Genomic DNA, 15,809 nt, shown 5'->3' with positions numbered 1-15,809 from the left:
GGGGTACACAGGCCATTTCTGTTGTCTTCAGTCCTGGGCTGGTACTGATGGGGTTGGAGGTAGGAGTAGGATTATAGAAGGCCCAGAAGAAACCCTCTGGGGTCTCTGGTGGAGGTGGAGGCTGAGAAAATACAAAAAGGGCAGAGTTCTTAGGATTGAGCAAACTCTAGGAGGGCAGGAGGGATAGGGAAAACCACCTTGCCGACAAGTGAGCCCCCGACCCGTCCCATCAAAGCTAGGCAAGAACTACATTGGTTCAAGAACTATTTGGTTCCTGCCAGCAGGCCTCAAGGTGGGCTCTCTAGATAGTGGGTGAGCAGCCTGGCCCCTTGCACCCAGTGCCTCCTAAACCCTGGAGCCTTACCCTGCCCTTCTTTCCTGCCTAGCCCAGAAAATTAGCCAACTGGCAGCTGTGAACCAGGAAAGCAAGTTCCGAGTACTCATCGAGCCGGAGACCTTCAGTGTCTACTCTAAGGCAGTCTCCCTGGAGGTCGGACTGCAGCACTTCCTCAACTTTCTCACCTCCATGCAGCGCCCCATCTTGGCCTGCTCTAAGCTGTGGGGGCCTGGGCTCCCCATTTTCTTCAAGGCCCTGGATGATATTAACAAGCTGTGGGAATTCCAGGGTGCCATCTACGGCTTCTTGGCTGTGTTGCCTCTCATTCAGGAACGCATACCCGGTGCCAGCAGCTTCAAACTCAGGAACCTGGCCAAGACCTACCTGGCGAGAAACATGAGTGAACGGAGTGCCCTGGCTGCTGTGCTGGCCATGCGAGACTTGTGCTGCCTCCTTGAGGTCTCCCCAGGGCCACAGCTGGTCCAGCATGTCTACCCCTTCAGTAACTTACAGTGCTTCTCTTCCCTGCAGCCCCTAGTTCAGGCTAGTGTCCTGCCCCCGGCCGAGGCCCGCCTCTTGGCCCTCCACAATGTGAGCTTTCTAGAACTGCTGACTGCATACCGCAGCAACCAGCAAGAGGGTTTGAAGAGGTATGGCCGCTATCTGAGCCCGCAGACCTCTTCCTCATCGGCTTCCACCCAACTTGCTCAATACCTTCAGGCTCTGAACACCTACATGGAAGAACTGTCAGAAGGGTGTGCCCCAGCCAGGTCAGAAGGTAACTCTACTCTCTCTGGCCAGAGCTTGGCCAAAGAGGCCTCCGAGCAGAGCTGACAGAAAGGGATATCTGGCTTAGCCGGTAGCCACAGAGGGAGGGGCATCCTTGAGCCAGGCCCCACCCTTCACCACATTCCCAGGCCCTGCTCTCCAACACAGAGCTGTTCTTTAGTTCGGAATAGGTGCCCTTTATCTGGGACCAAACACTCTTTCTCTAAAATTCCTGCAGCAGACATCAAAGGCACCCCAGACCTAAGTCCTTCCTCTAGAAGACAGAATTAGGAAGACTTTACAAGGTGTGGCCTCTGGGCTCTCTGATTGGCCCTCATATGGCCCCAGGCACCTCACCTACAACTACCACGGGGGGCCTTGCAGCTCCTCCCTGATGCTCAATCAAAATGTCCCAAGTGATCTGCTGGTAGCTCCCACGAATAACACCCTCAGGCAGAGGTCCTCAACCTGCAGGTTGTGACCATTGGAGAACTCACATTTCTGGTGGTCTTAGGAACCCCCAGCCATAGCTGTAACCTTGCTGCTGAGCAGTGTCTCAATTGCTAAGATAATCAGAAATAAGTGTTTTCTATGGTCATGGCCCACAAGGTGAGAACCACTGCTCTAAGACAATGCTTACCACTATACCAGCAACCCCCTGGGCACCCAAAGTGCCTCTCAAACCAAATTGCCCTTCATGAATTTGGGTTCTCCCAGCTTCCACTGCCCAGAGACCAACTGTGCTCATGAAAAAAAAAAAAAACACTTCCATTCCAAAGGGGCCTTCTAGCATCAGAGAGCTAGAAGCTGTTGCTCCATCCATATCCCCGTTTCTACAGACTGACACTTCCAACTTTGTTCTTTGTTCATCAGGCCTTCTAACCCCCCTTGCACTCAGCCCTTTCAAGGGACACCCAGTAGGACACTTGCATCGAGACCTTTGGGAAGGTGGCTTTACCGAGGTCCCCAGAATCAGGCTGTCTGGAGTAGAGCCTGCAGCATTAACAGGTTCTCCGGGCAACGCTGTCTGCTCAGTTCTGAGCATCACTGCTGTCACAGACCACCTCCCCATCAAAGGGAAGTAGAGAAAACACCTGGCTGTGTACACTGAATATGATTAGGCCAGAGCTCTAGTGTTCTGTGAAATGAGCTGGCTGGCCTGCATTTTTATCTCAGAGTCCCCAGCCAGTTCTGTCATCCTGGTCTCTCAGTGTGGACAGCAGCTTGCTGGCGCAGCAGATAAGACCCTACCTCTCATGCCAAGCCACTGGTCCCCAACCTTATGATCATCTTGAACGTCAGCTTCCCTATGCTTATCTGAACTGTTGCTGGTGTTGTCCACCTCCTCACCCATTCCCTGCTTCCTGCTTCAAGGAATTTCCCAGATAGCCCAGAGGTCCGGTCTTGATAGGTTTGGTGGTCTCCACTTTCAAGTGAGCGATGCCTGCCCACACCTCTGACCCGTCCTGATGTTTGAAGGCATCCTGTAGAAGCCCATTTCTACCATGGTGAGACTGAGCTCTGACAGCAATCCATTAGAGCTCTGGTTCTGGGTGGGGCTGAGGATGTCGAGGAAAAGAGGCTAAGACCCTCGCCTGGCTATACAGGCAAGGCAGTGCTGGAGCCATGTCTCATACTGAGTCCCAGCCCCACCAGGCTGGCTGTCTTCAGTTTCAGCTGCTGCAGATTTATGACAAAGGGAGGAAAGAAGCCCTGTCCTGTCTGATGTTGCAGCCCTTATATGTGAATTTTTTTATTTTGGTTTTTTAAGGCAGGGTTTCTCCATGTAGCCCTGGCTGCCCTGGAACTCACTCTGTAGACCAGGCTAGCCTCAAACTCAGAGATCCACCTGCCCCTACCTCCCAAGTGCTGGGATTAAAGGTGTGCGCCACCACCAACAGGCTTATTCAGTAACATCATCATTATACCCACTGCCCAGGTGCCCAAGTCCCACTCTGGAGCTTTAATCTCTTAGTTTGACCTTTGACCAAAAATATCAAAGTTTAAATATGCTGTGTGTGCCATTTTCTTAAAAAAAAATTCTGTCAAGATTTATCCCACTACCACCAGCAACCATCAAAACCTTATTGGACTACAAGTTAGGGCACTGGAATTCAGTTCTTGGTAGCCAGTGGCCACAATGTGGCTGTTAACTCCCTGATTACAGGCAGCTCCTTTGAAAGTGAGATAAGGTGTATTGTATTTTACTTCATGAGGTCTTTGATAAGCTCAATGAGAAGATCAGTTTCCTGATCTTAAGGTCTTATTTCACAAACAAGATGAGAGTTAGCACTTTATAAGAAAGCCAACAGCAAATCTTAGCAAAATAGTAATATTAATACACACTATGTTGGGGCAGAGTGCCTAGGCCTGCAGGAGCCGATAAGAGTCTTGTAGCCTCTGAGCAATAGTTGACTCTGTGTTCCTTCCACACCCACTGGGAGAAGGACCTGGAGTAGAGAGCAGGCTTCCTGGAGCCCCTTGGCTCATCTCTATCCCAGCCCCTCTTTGGGAACCAAAGACTAACTAGCTCAGGCCCTTGTGAATGTTCCTTGAAAGTTTCCTTTAGCCCAGCCCCAGCCATGTTTCTCCAATCTGCACAACACCCAAATGCTACCCAGGTGCCTGCCGTTCTGCAACCCTGGGCCCTACTCCATCCACCTTCAAAATCTAACCTCTCAGCAGATCTCCTAAATGTTGAGTCTTCCTGCCCACCACATACCAGGTTTGTCCAGCTCTGAATTCAGGGTTTCTGTCTCACATTGTGTCTTTATTCTCCATGAAAGGAATGGCACAGCTAGGGTCCCTGGATGTGGTGCGTTAAACATTAAGTCAGAATGCTGAACCCGTCCAGGTAGAAGAGGAGCCAAGCTCACACTGATCCCATATTCTGTCAGCAGAGGGCGCCACAGCCCACCTGTCTGGCCAGAGGTTGCTGTTTGGAGGGCCATGTGCACAGCACTCCTGGGGTTGGTATCCTAGGTTTAAACTATACCAACCCTTGGTAGTGTGCTGTGTATTCTTCTGGGACCATAAGGGACAGCTTTAGGCAGCTGACCCATGGATAACAGTTTTCAAATGTTGAGCTTTTTATAATTACCTGAGCACCTATGAGAAATAATATTACCAGTCTTGCTGATTTCTGAGGTACAGTCTTTCAGAATGGCACTAACATGGAGTTCTTTAAAGGTCTACTTATTATCAATATTAAGTAACTATAAGCCCAGCAGGGACACAGGCACAGAAAGCCTGTAAATGTGGAAGTGTGTAGTCTCGGTTTGGGAAATGGTGGATAATCGGTGAAATTAGATGAATACTATGGGAGAATGAGACATGAGCCTGGTTAGGGGCACGGAGTTAAGCTAGCTGTCAGGGGGAGGTCCAGCTGAGGCTAGATGTGGAGTTAGATCAGGCTAAGGATCAGGTTTGGAATGAAGATTGGGGATCCAGTTAGAAGCAGAGTCAATCACTCTTTTAGTCTCCAGGTCTGTGTGACTTTAGCAACCAAGAAGTCCTTGAACCTTCTGAGAAACACCCACTAACATGGCATCCCAATGCATGCTGGATCCCTTTCTGGGATCATCTTTTAGAAGGGATTAGATGATCCTCTATTGCAGCTCACAACCCCAGTGGGACCAAGTCCCACCAATCATGGGAGGGACTGAAGCATGTGCAGATCTCACTAGAGCCAGGAACCCAGACACCCTGGTGAGTAGTCTCCCACCAGGAGGGGGACTGCGTGCCAGACACACATTGTCCACCAGCATAGGTAGCCTCATTGCCTCCTTCCAGCTACACTATTTCATTACACCTTTGTCTTCATCCTACCAGTGAACACCAGGAACAGCAAGGCCAATCTCTTGTTCAACGTTAGCTCTCTTGCCTATGGCAGAAGTAGAATTAACCCCACAGGGAGCCCATATCTAGCCCAGCACCCCCCCCAGCCCCACCACACACACACATAGCACAGGGTACCTGGCCTGAGCTTGGGGGTGGCTTCCTGATGGTCCAGTCTCAGGTGATGAGACGTGCAGGCCCTTTGAAGACCCTGTCTCCCTCAACCTTCTGGACCCACTGCTCAAGTTTATCCTAATTCTAATTTTTTAAGATTTTAGGGCAGTGTCTTGAGAGAAACCTCTTTTTGTTTCATTACTGCTGCCCCCCTAAGGAATCTTTAAGATAATTTTGCCCTACTTTCACGTTCCTCCAACTGAAGTTTCTTTTTCTTTTCTTTTCTTTTTCCGAGACAGGGTTTCTCTGTGAAGCTTTAGAGCCTATCCTGGCACTCGCTCTGGAGACCAGGCTGTCCTCGAACTCACAAAGATCCACCTGCCTCTGCCTCCCGAGTGCTGGGATTAAAGGCATGAATGTACATCATGCTGTGCCTTCTCTGGGACTTCAGATCCGTGACCTCTAAGAGGACTGTTTTCTTCATATACAGCCGTACTTAGGGAGTGCACCTAGCTGTTTAGAAAGTCAGAAGTCCCAGAGATGATTTCTGTAAGGTCGTTGGCTGTCCACCAGTTTCCCTCCCCTGCCAGGGATGTGCCATTTCTGGAGAGGCCCATCTCCAGTTACAGCACAACTAAGAAGTGGGACCCCCAAGCAGCCATGGGACTGCTCAGCCTTCTGTGGGGGTGGGGACATCTGGAGAGAAATGAAAGAAGATACATGTGAGATCTCTGGGACACATCCCTTTCAGCATAACCCGAAGTCCTACACAAGGGCCATGCTGAGCCTGGGGCTCAGGAATGGTTGACGGGACTACCATTTGCTTATGTGACTGAATTCATATGTCAGCTCCAGACCCACTGAGCCTGAGTGAAGATGTCTGTGGATAGGTCTAGAATTTCCACTCACTTTCCCCATCATACACACACACACACACACACACACACACACACACACACACACACACCAAAACAAAAAAACGGGAAGTTTGGAAGTTACTATCCAACTGTACAAAATGTGTTTGTTGTCAAATGAGGGGGAAAATTCCTTCAGTCTTGGCTCCAGGAACTTCCTGAAACTCAGCTCAAAGGAATTCTCTGTGAGACCAGCTGCCTGGAGTACAATACAGTTCATACATGTTATAAATATCCCCAACTGGATAGCCGGGCTGATTACAAAAACCAGCTAGCTAACCACAAAAAAATGTCCAAAAGGCTAGCCAGTCAGACCAGTGTGGTAAGACCAGTGTGAAATGGAGTTTGTCTGATTGTCTAAAACGACATGATTGTATGTGAATTAAGGGTGATAATAATAATGATAATAAGTACTGCCTAACTCCTAAGGATTAAACAAATGTCAACCTTTAGCAAATCAACAGCACAGCACAGTGAGACACCCACATCCCTTCTCAATAGAGAAGCCTGTGTGCTGACTCCCAGGACAGGCTTTTGCTCCCCCGCTCCTTTCCGCTCCCTTACCCCTTCTCTTCCCTTCTTATTGCCCCCTTTCCTGAGTCCAGTCCATTTAGAATCTAGGTGGTTCTATCCCGTTTCCAAGTCCCCTCAACAATGCCCTCTACCCTGACAGGGTCACCCCCTGGTGGCAGGCTGAAGGGATTTATAGCAGTCCTCACCTCCCTCTGGCCCCCACCTGGCTAGCAGACAGCCATCTGCAAGAAGGTCACTTTCTCACAGTGCTGGCAGACTTGTGGTTTGGATGGAGCCCCGCCCCCTTACACACATCAGAGCAAATAAATACATCAAGTTCGCAGCTGGGTCTGGAGATAAGGACCGTGGGAGATGAGGCACACATGCTCACACGATAGCTCACACAGGAGCCCCCCCCCCTCCATTTCCAGCCCTTTGCTGTCTTCTCAGCAAAGCTTATTTGGGACATTTGAAAGTGGGCTGTGTCTGGGGATTGTCTCCTGGGGAGGGACTAGGCTGAGGGACTCTCCTCAACTTGGATTTTGTAGGGACTGACTCTGGAAAAGGAGTAGCTCACAGTAGCCACATGCTGGGCTTTCCCCAGCCTCCTCTGCTGCTCTGTGTCCTCTCTCAGATTCAGTCTCACCTCTACTACAGGACAAGAACCAGGGATAGGGGATCTCCAGGCCTCTGGTGATGCTTGGTGACACTGAGACCCTTTCAGCCTGTCTTCACGGCTCCATGACAGCTCTTCCCCTAAGGTGGTACAGGCTTACCCAGACTTTCCAAGCTACTAGAACTGTGTGTGCAGGCACAGAGAGGAGAATGCATAGGAGTTTCTACCCCCAGCAGCCCTTGGCCCGTGTTTGATGGAAGCCAGGCTCCCTTGACTCTTTGGAGCCAGGGGCGGGGGGGGGGGCTCTGAGGGGCTGTTCTGCCTGGGGGCTTCTTGGGATGCAGACCCATAAACCACCCCACTGTCTCACTGCCTCCTCCTCGCCTGCTTTGCCTTCTGGAGTATTCCTTAACTAACCATTTGCACACAAAACACTGGGTCTGCTTCTAGAAAACAAGTTCCAAAGATAACGAAAGCAGCGAGAGGCTTAATTGAAGCAAGAGGAAATGTGGTTTGGCTCCATCCTTCTGTGTGTTCCGATCCACTCTATTCTAAGCTTTGATGGGGCCAGTGGATACAAAAGAGCTTTGGGGCTGAGGAATAGAGGAAAGGGAGACTCCCAGGTCCTGCCTTGGGGGATCTGCAGGGGAAGAACTCTGAGGCGCTGTTGAGTGTGGCCCTTTCTCCATGTGCTGTGAAGATCCAGAGGATGGTAAGCTGAGGGTGACTGAGAGAAGAGGGTATCCAGTTTCTACTGCCTTGGTAGATGGCCCAGTTACCTGAACTACTCACTGATCTGATTCTAGCCTCTAGGAGAGGTGCCCCACTTGCCTTCTGGACTCTCTGTGCCCACAGAACAATGTGCAGTGTTTGGGGGAAGGAATTAGTTCCCAGGCTCCAAATGCTCAGGTGACCTTGAGAGATAATAGCAGGCTGCAGTGAGGAGGCAAGGGAAATGCTGACACTGCCAAGGACATGAGAGAAGGGACAACCTCCTCCCAGTGACAGTCTGCCACTAGGAAGTCCAACTCAGCCTGAAAACCAGTGGCTCCCAAAGCTGCAGCACCCCCAGAACCAGATCTTGATAATGGTGGCTCTTGAAGGACCTTGGGTGAATGTAATCCATTCCCCTGGTTAGATTTATGAGACTGCATAAAGAGACAGAAGGTAGAAAAGATACCAGTGGGACCTCAACAGAAGAGACTATGTCAAAACAGTGACAAAACTTATGTGGGAAAGAGGTACCTGCGAGAGGGTAGGGGACACTTGGAGTTTACATAGGAAGACTGGGTAATGGAAAGTTAAATGCAGCTGCTGGGGCTCTATGTGTGCATTGCTTCTCCCTCCTGCTATTGCCACTCCATCGAGAAGAGACAGGCTATCATGGGCATAGATATAGATGTATCTCCTTTGTAGGGCCCATTGAGAGCAGTTTTGAGCAGAGCCCGCTCTAACTTCATAGGATCCTATTTTTACAACTGAGGCTTTCCATCACTCCTGACAAGAGTAAAAGACCGGGCGTTTGGGATGTAGTTCAGTTGGTAGAGCGTTTGCCTAGCAGGCACAAAGTTCCAAGTTTGATCCCCAGCATCTGCCTAAACAAGGAAGCAAAGGAAGGAGGTTCAGAAATCCAAGGTCATTCTTAGCTTAGCATAACATTTGAGACCAGAGTCTTACTGGGATAAAACACCATAACCAAGGCAATTTATTTTGGCTTTAGGTTCCAAAGGGGTTTGTGTTAGATTTCCGAGGCAGCAGAAAGAGACCCTGGGTCTGACCTTGCAGAGGAGAATTTCTTTCAAACAGTGAGGGGCAGGCACCCTCCTGTGGGAAAAGAGTTACCAGCCAAGGGGGGAAGGGGACCTTTGGAGTTTATGTTGGAGGTTTGGTTAGTGGAAAGTTAAACACAGCTTCAGAGAGCCATGTTCGAATCTGCAGTCTGTACTTCCTGCATCCAAACAAGGCCAATTTATCTCTAGAAACTGCCTTGCCCTGGCTATCGGGATGTGGGTGATAATGGGTGACCAAGTTAGGCAGAGGCAGTGAGGGGTAAATGGCTGTATCTCAGCAAGCCTCAGGGGGAACAGGAAGTTCATTGCTCTGGGTCTGGTAGAGTTTGTTCAGGGTTTATTTTGACAGTTAGGATCCATGGTGGCAGGAGTGGGGGCAGCCGAGGAAGAAGCAGAAGCCCAGAGCTCACACCTTGAACTGGAAGCAGGAACATAGAAAACACTGGAAATGGTGTGCTTTTGAAACCTCAAAGCATGGCCCCCAGTGGCATGCTTCCTCCAGTAAGGCCTTCTAATTCTCCCCCAAATAGGCACCAACAGGTGCCAGGTAATCAAATGCCTGAGACATAGGGGGACCATCCCATTCAATCCACCACAGCCAGCCTGAACTGCATGACACTTTCTCAAACAAAACCAAAAACCAGCCAAACAAATAAAAGAAAGGCTAGTAGCAGCAGTCCCTGGGCTCCAAACCCAGTGACATTTTCACATTTTTCTGCATCCTCCAGGTTCTTGTGACCACTGGTGCATTCTTCCTCCTGTTTGCCACCCAATGGTGTACTGCCTCTTTTTCTCTGCCATGGATTGGTGACAAGCTCAGGATGTAAAGTCATGCAGGAACATCTTTGAGCTCATAAACATATCCTGCTCATAAATATACAACGTCTGCTGCTACCAAAATAGCTTTGGATCCCAGCACAGGCATTTCCAAGAACAGACTCCCATCCTTTCAGGAATTCTGTGAAAGCAGAGGGTCCTCTGGTTTGTATGCCCAGCAAAGAGAGTTCCCCAAACCTGGTTACACACACTGCCTTGATCCAGATTGAGACCCCTACCTAAGCCCTACTTCTGGTCACAGATTGTGGACAGACCAACCTCATCTCCATGTGAATACTGACTCTAGGTCATCATAGCTATAGACAGCCACTGCAATTCATTCTGCCATAATTTTTAAAGCTTTAATCACTTATTATTTATACAGTGTTCTGTCTGCATGTATGCCTACAGGCCAGAAGAGGGCACCGGATCTCATTACAGATGGTTGTGAGCCACCATGTGGTTGCTGGGCATGGGAATTGAGCTCAGAACCTCTGAAAGAGCAGCCAGTGCTCTTAACCTCTGAGCCATCTCTCCAGCCCCTCTGCCATGATCTTAGGTTACTCTGAATTCACAAATCTCCAGCACTTCTAATGAAAGGGCAATTTGCTTGTGGGGAAACTTGGAATAGACTCAAGACTAGATTCTAAATCAATCATTCCATTTCCTTGGCCAGGGATTGTTTTAGAGATTGGACATGCTAAACTACTGTGTGCCAATGGGATCCAAAGAAAGGCATGGCTTTGGTGTTGAAAATAAGTCCTGTATCCACTAGCCCAGGACTTCTGGAACTTTCTATTCATGACCCCTTTTCACCCTCAAAATTTTTATATGTCTCCAGGTATATATGATAGGAGTACAAATCAAACATCATTCTGATAGCAAACCAGAAGGAAATTTATCTTAAAACAATTGTTTTATATATATATATATATATATATTATATTATATGTATAATTTTTAAAAGATTTATTTTCTGTATATGAGTGCTCTGTCTTCATGAACTTTATGCCAGAAGAAGAGCATAAAATTCCACTATAGATGGTTGTGAACCACCTTGTGGTTGTTGGGAATTAAACTCTGGAAGAACAGCCAGTGCTCTTAACCACTGCAGCCCTGAGACTCTCATATATATATATATATATATATATATATATATATATATATATATATATATTAGAAGCTAATACTAACTTTCATGAAAATGAGATGAGTGGGCTTGTTTATTTTTACATAAAAAGTTAAATCTTGGCCAAATATTTGACACCACAGATAATAGAGTATCTTCAGTGTTTTTCAGAGTTGCTTGGCATTTTGATTTATAATCACCAATGCTGAAAATGTCACTTTGCTTAAATACACAATACTAATGGCAGAAGTATATTCAGGGCCATTTTCCAAATTGTTAGAGGTGTTGTCTTAATCCCAAACCAAAATTCATGTAACGTTTTTTTTAAATGCCACTCAAGTTAGGAATTCAAACAGCAATCTTAAAAATCAAACATCCTAACCTAATACAATTCAAAGATATACTAATTTGATACACACTGAGGAGTGACTATAGAAAAATATTGTCTTTTTCTTCCGGATTGAAACATTATGTTTCTATAAAAGCAGAAAACTTTGTATGAACAGGAAAAAAAAAAAAAACCCTGCAATTGGTAATATACAACAGTCCTCAATGTGAGCCAAGGTGTTTCTGGTGACTTTGTTCATGTTGCGTGTCATGAGGGCTTGCACAGACCAATGTGTTTGTGTTGAGTGTTTAGAACCAAGTCTTCAGTGAAGTTGCAGGCTACAACTAGAAATACCTCATTCAGCAGAGGTTTGTTTTGAAGTAATTTTTATTGTGGCAAGTCAGAAGACTTTTCCTGTTGCTGAAGTTTTCACTACTCACACATTTGGTTATATGACCTCATATGAGGTCACAGCCTTCAGCTGAGCACCAGCCTGTTAACAGTAAGCATATTGTTGTGCTGCTGTTGAAATCATCTCACAACTTCAGTGAGCACAGCCAGCGATCCTATTAAGGATAACAGAGTCAACAACCCCTGAGGCCAGCTTTGCTTCCTGCTTTGGAAGGCGACACAGTTACTGGTCTCTACCCTTTGAGGTGACTTTTACCACTGGCAAATGGACCTTGCACAATGCCCCTCCCCCAGTATCATCCTGCCCCTGATCTCTTTTTAAGAAGATTTATCTTAATTACATGTATGCTTGTGTATCTGTGTGTGGGGCTGCGCACATGAGTTACGGTACCCAAAAGCATTGGGTCTCCCTGGAGCTAGAATTACAGGTGGTTGTGAGATGCTCAGTGTGGGTATTTGGGGATTGAACTCAGGTCCTACTCTTAAGCTCGGAGACATGTCTCCAGCCCTTAAATTCTTCCATTTTTAAAGATTTTATTTGTGCCCTTCCATCATGTGGGTCCTGAAGCTCAGGTCATCTCACTCAGTAGCAAACACCTTCTCTGCTGGACCGTCTTCCTCCATCGCCCCTTCTTCCTTTCCCAATTCTTTTTTTTCAAGATTTATTTATTTTAAATGTATACAGTGTTCTGCCTGAAGACCAGAAGAGGGCTCCAGATCTCATTATAGATGACTGTGAGCCACCATGTGGTTTCTGGGAATTGAACTCAGGACCTCTGGAAGAGGCCAGTGCTCTTAACCTCTGAGCCATCTCCCCAGCACCCCATGTCCCATCCCCTACTCTTGATCACATTGAGTGCTGCCATGGGGAGGCTGGCCACTTCAGGCCCGCTCTGGGTGAGCCAGTGCTGCATTGATGGAGTGGGGCCACTAGCCATGCTAGCCTTGCATGGGGAGTGCTGCCTCTCCCAGGAAGGAGTCCCCAGAATCAGCAGGACAAATGCACACCCAGACAAATTACATGAGCTACTGCCAGAAAAGCCATCGTTAATTTTTATGGCAATAAATGGTCTTGCCAGCATGTTGAGCTAATTTAATGAAAACACTGGGAGGAAGGTCGTGGGCTAGATCTGGGTTTGTTAATAATGTCAGGCTTCATTTGAGTCACTCCAGAAATCCCTCCCCATTGCCTCCAGCTACCTGCCACAGGTTGCTTTTTTTCCTCAGAAATCAACAGTCCTCTCATACACAAATATGGGCTCCCTTTTGTTTTTCTCTAGAAAATAATTAAAGTCCCAGAGCTCAATAAATACTTAAAGAGAATGTGATTTTAATTAAAAACCTTCTGCCCATTCTGTAGTAGCAAGGCTGTCTTCCCAGGCAGGCACACTGGTGACAGCCACACGCATCACAATCTGCTAAGGATGTGAAACCAAAAACCTGTACAAATAACAACGGGTGATTCTGACGCTGTACAGAGGGGACAGGTGGTGAAGAAAGATGTCTAGGGGCAGAGCCAAGCTCTTCTCCCAATGGGATAAGCAAGACAGAAGCATCAGGAGTTCATGACGCAGCATGTTCATCTTATCTAGACCCGAGTCTTTAAGACAACAATAGTGCCTGATTCTACCCATCTATTGGTGAGAAAAAAAAATACGAAGCACAAAGTGCCACGGACTGAGTACTTGGCAGTGTCTGGGCTCATTTAACCCCTCACAGAGAAACTTGCTCTTTCATCCATGTTCTTTCTAAAGGTTTATTTTTATTTTGTGATTACATGCATGTATATGCCTGTACACCACAGCAGTGTCTGGTGCCTGGGGAGGCCAGAAAGGGTGTTGAACTCACTGGAACTAGAGGTACAGATAGTTGTGAGCTGGGAGTCCAACCCAGGTCCTTTGCAAGAATGGCCAGTGCTCTTAACCACTGAACCATCTCTCCAGTCCCTGTCTGTCCTTTATATCTTAGAGACACAGAGAGATTAAGCCAGGGTCTCACAGTTGGTGTATGATGGAGTCTGGTGCTGGGAAGAGAAGTGATGGTGTAGAAATGGCCTGGCTTCCCCGGGAGTGACCTTTCTGGTGGAAATTAGGAAAGGAAAGCAGAAATGCTTGCTGGAACTCTCTCTCTCTCTCTCTCTCTCTCTCTCTCTCTCTCTCTCTCTCTGTGTGTGTGTGTGTGTGTGTGTGTGTGTGTGTGTGTGTGTGTGAACTTGTTAACTTGTGAACCCTGTAAAAATGTCTGGCTGGAGGGCAGCTGTGGGGAAGGTCTCTGGAGCAGGCTGGTATGCCGGGAATGTTTGAATGTTTGATGTCCGGGCTTTCTTGTTCTTGGAAGCTCTTCCCACATACCTTGGCACCCACGAGCCACATTAAAACACAAGGGTGCATAAGTTGCTGCAGAATCATGTTCACATTACCTGTCCTAAACGTTTAATCAAATGTCTATTACTTAAGTTTTCTTCTCCCATTTCCGCCCCCATTTAAGGCCAACAAGTTTCCTTTGTCAGCTCAGAAACATTTTAGAGGCCTCTTTCAAAGTAATGGGAGGCAGGGACAGGACTGCAAGAGAAGTATGCTGGAGGCTTTCTTTCTAATGCAACTACACTCACCGACTGACTAGCACCAAGAGAACGACGAACTGTTGGATCCTGGGCACTGGGAACCCAGTGGGCCACGAACTGGCCAAATCTGTGTTAAAGTAAGGAGGGCCGGTTGTGTTTTCACTGTGTGCAGGCTGGGGCACTGAGAGAAAACTTCAGGTTTTGGCTAAGCGCGCCTCACTACAGCATTGCCCAACAGCACCGCAAAGCCCCAGGCAGAGCCTTCCTTGGTGCCCAGGCCCGCACCAAGCCTTCAAAAGCCACTACCCTGCCTCTGCTTCCTGCAAGTAATATCCATCAGGGGGCGCTCGGGGATCATGGTTGAACCCCAGACCATTTGCGGACCTAGCGCTGGGAGCAAGTCCGTGGAGCCTAGGGTTTCAGCGCTCCCACCATCCGGACCATATGGGCACTCAAAGTTAAAGTAAATGGTCAATCCACAAAGCAGTCCAGGGCCTTCAGTCTCGGCCTCTGCGCCTATCTAGGGTCGGGACTACAGTTTAATAAAAAGCTTTTTGCCTGAACTGGGCAGATTGGGAATCTGGAGGCCTCCACTTTGGAGCTTGGCAACTTTGTGTCACTCCTTTCTTTCACTCCTACCGCACTCACCAGATTAAATGCCTGTTCCTTTAAAGATCAGAGACGGAGGCAGGGGTGGGAGGTGAGAGTTGTTTCTAGGCCGGGGCTTGCCTTGCCTAGCCACTGTATCATTATTAACATTATAAGCAACAGACGACAATTCTGGGCGGCGCCAGGGCTCTGCGCGCGGCCTTCTAGCCGAGCCCAGTGGTTGAATCAGGAATTACAGCTCCCACCCCAGACCCTACCGATGCTGCTAGAGGCGACTCCGGCTCCAGCCTTGTCGGGACCGGCACTAGGTTCTTCAGGGTTGAAGACTGGGTAAGGGGTGTCTTCTCCCCAGTGCAAAATTGGGCAACAGAAGCATTTTTGTGGGAGAGTGGGTGGGAAGCCGGCGGGGTCCACGGGATCAGTATCCGAGCCAGCGTGATTGCCACGCCCTTAAGCTATACTGGGGGTACTGCAACCGCCCTCTCCACAGCGAGTCCCCTGTTTTTCGAGCCTCTTCGGGAAAGCAAGCCAGAGTTCTCAGAGTTTACACGGACTTTGACTGGGCACATCCTTGCAATCCAAGGAAGTCCTGAGGAAGAGCTCATGAGCCCCTTTTCTCTTCCAGCTCTCGGGCCCCTTGTTCCTTCCAAGTTATCCCCTGGCCAGCTTGCGTCCCCTTCAAATTCAAAAAGAGCTGAATAGAAGTGAAATCGGATGAGTGGATGTCCACTAGCCTAGGAGCGTCCATGCCTTGAGTCTTCCTCTCCCCCGACCAGGAAAGCCCCCAGGACTCGCCATCCCAGAGCACAGTCTTAGTCCCTCCGCTGCCACACAGAGGTACAAGGTGCCAGGCACCCTCCTCAAGGTTGCTAGAACGTGAACAATGCAAAAGAACATCCCCTTGCTTTGCAGACAAAGAAGTCATTGCCAGGTCGGTTGTTCCAAACTTCTGGGGCCTTGGCTCAGGTTAGAGCCTTGCTCTGGACTGTCTCACGTGCAGAGTCCGGGACAAGGAGGAGTCAGAGTTCTCATCTCTCTCTGACCTCTCAAAGACATCTTCCCTG

General features: G+C 48.4%; 1 protein-coding gene across 2 annotated transcripts in view; it reads left to right on the top strand.

The window, feature by feature from the left end:
* Positions 1–3,118, top strand: part of Pml (PML nuclear body scaffold) — a 33,280-nt gene extending 30,162 nt beyond the window's left edge. The window contains exon 9 of one of the 2 annotated variants that reach the window (XM_027414918.2): positions 387–3,118. In XM_027414918.2, the coding sequence (XP_027270719.1) occupies positions 387–1,171 (785 nt within the window). In that variant the 3' untranslated portion in view covers positions 1,172–3,118. The remainder of the gene's footprint in view (positions 1–386) is intronic. The other variant, XM_027414919.2, reaches the window with a different exon arrangement.
* The last annotated feature ends 12,691 nt before the right edge of the window (positions 3,119–15,809 follow it).

Source organism: Cricetulus griseus, chromosome 4 (genome assembly GCF_003668045.3).
Source record: "Cricetulus griseus strain 17A/GY chromosome 4, alternate assembly CriGri-PICRH-1.0, whole genome shotgun sequence".
NCBI lineage: Eukaryota > Metazoa > Chordata > Mammalia > Rodentia > Cricetidae > Cricetulus > Cricetulus griseus.
This window is presented reverse-complemented; position numbering and strand designations above follow the sequence as displayed.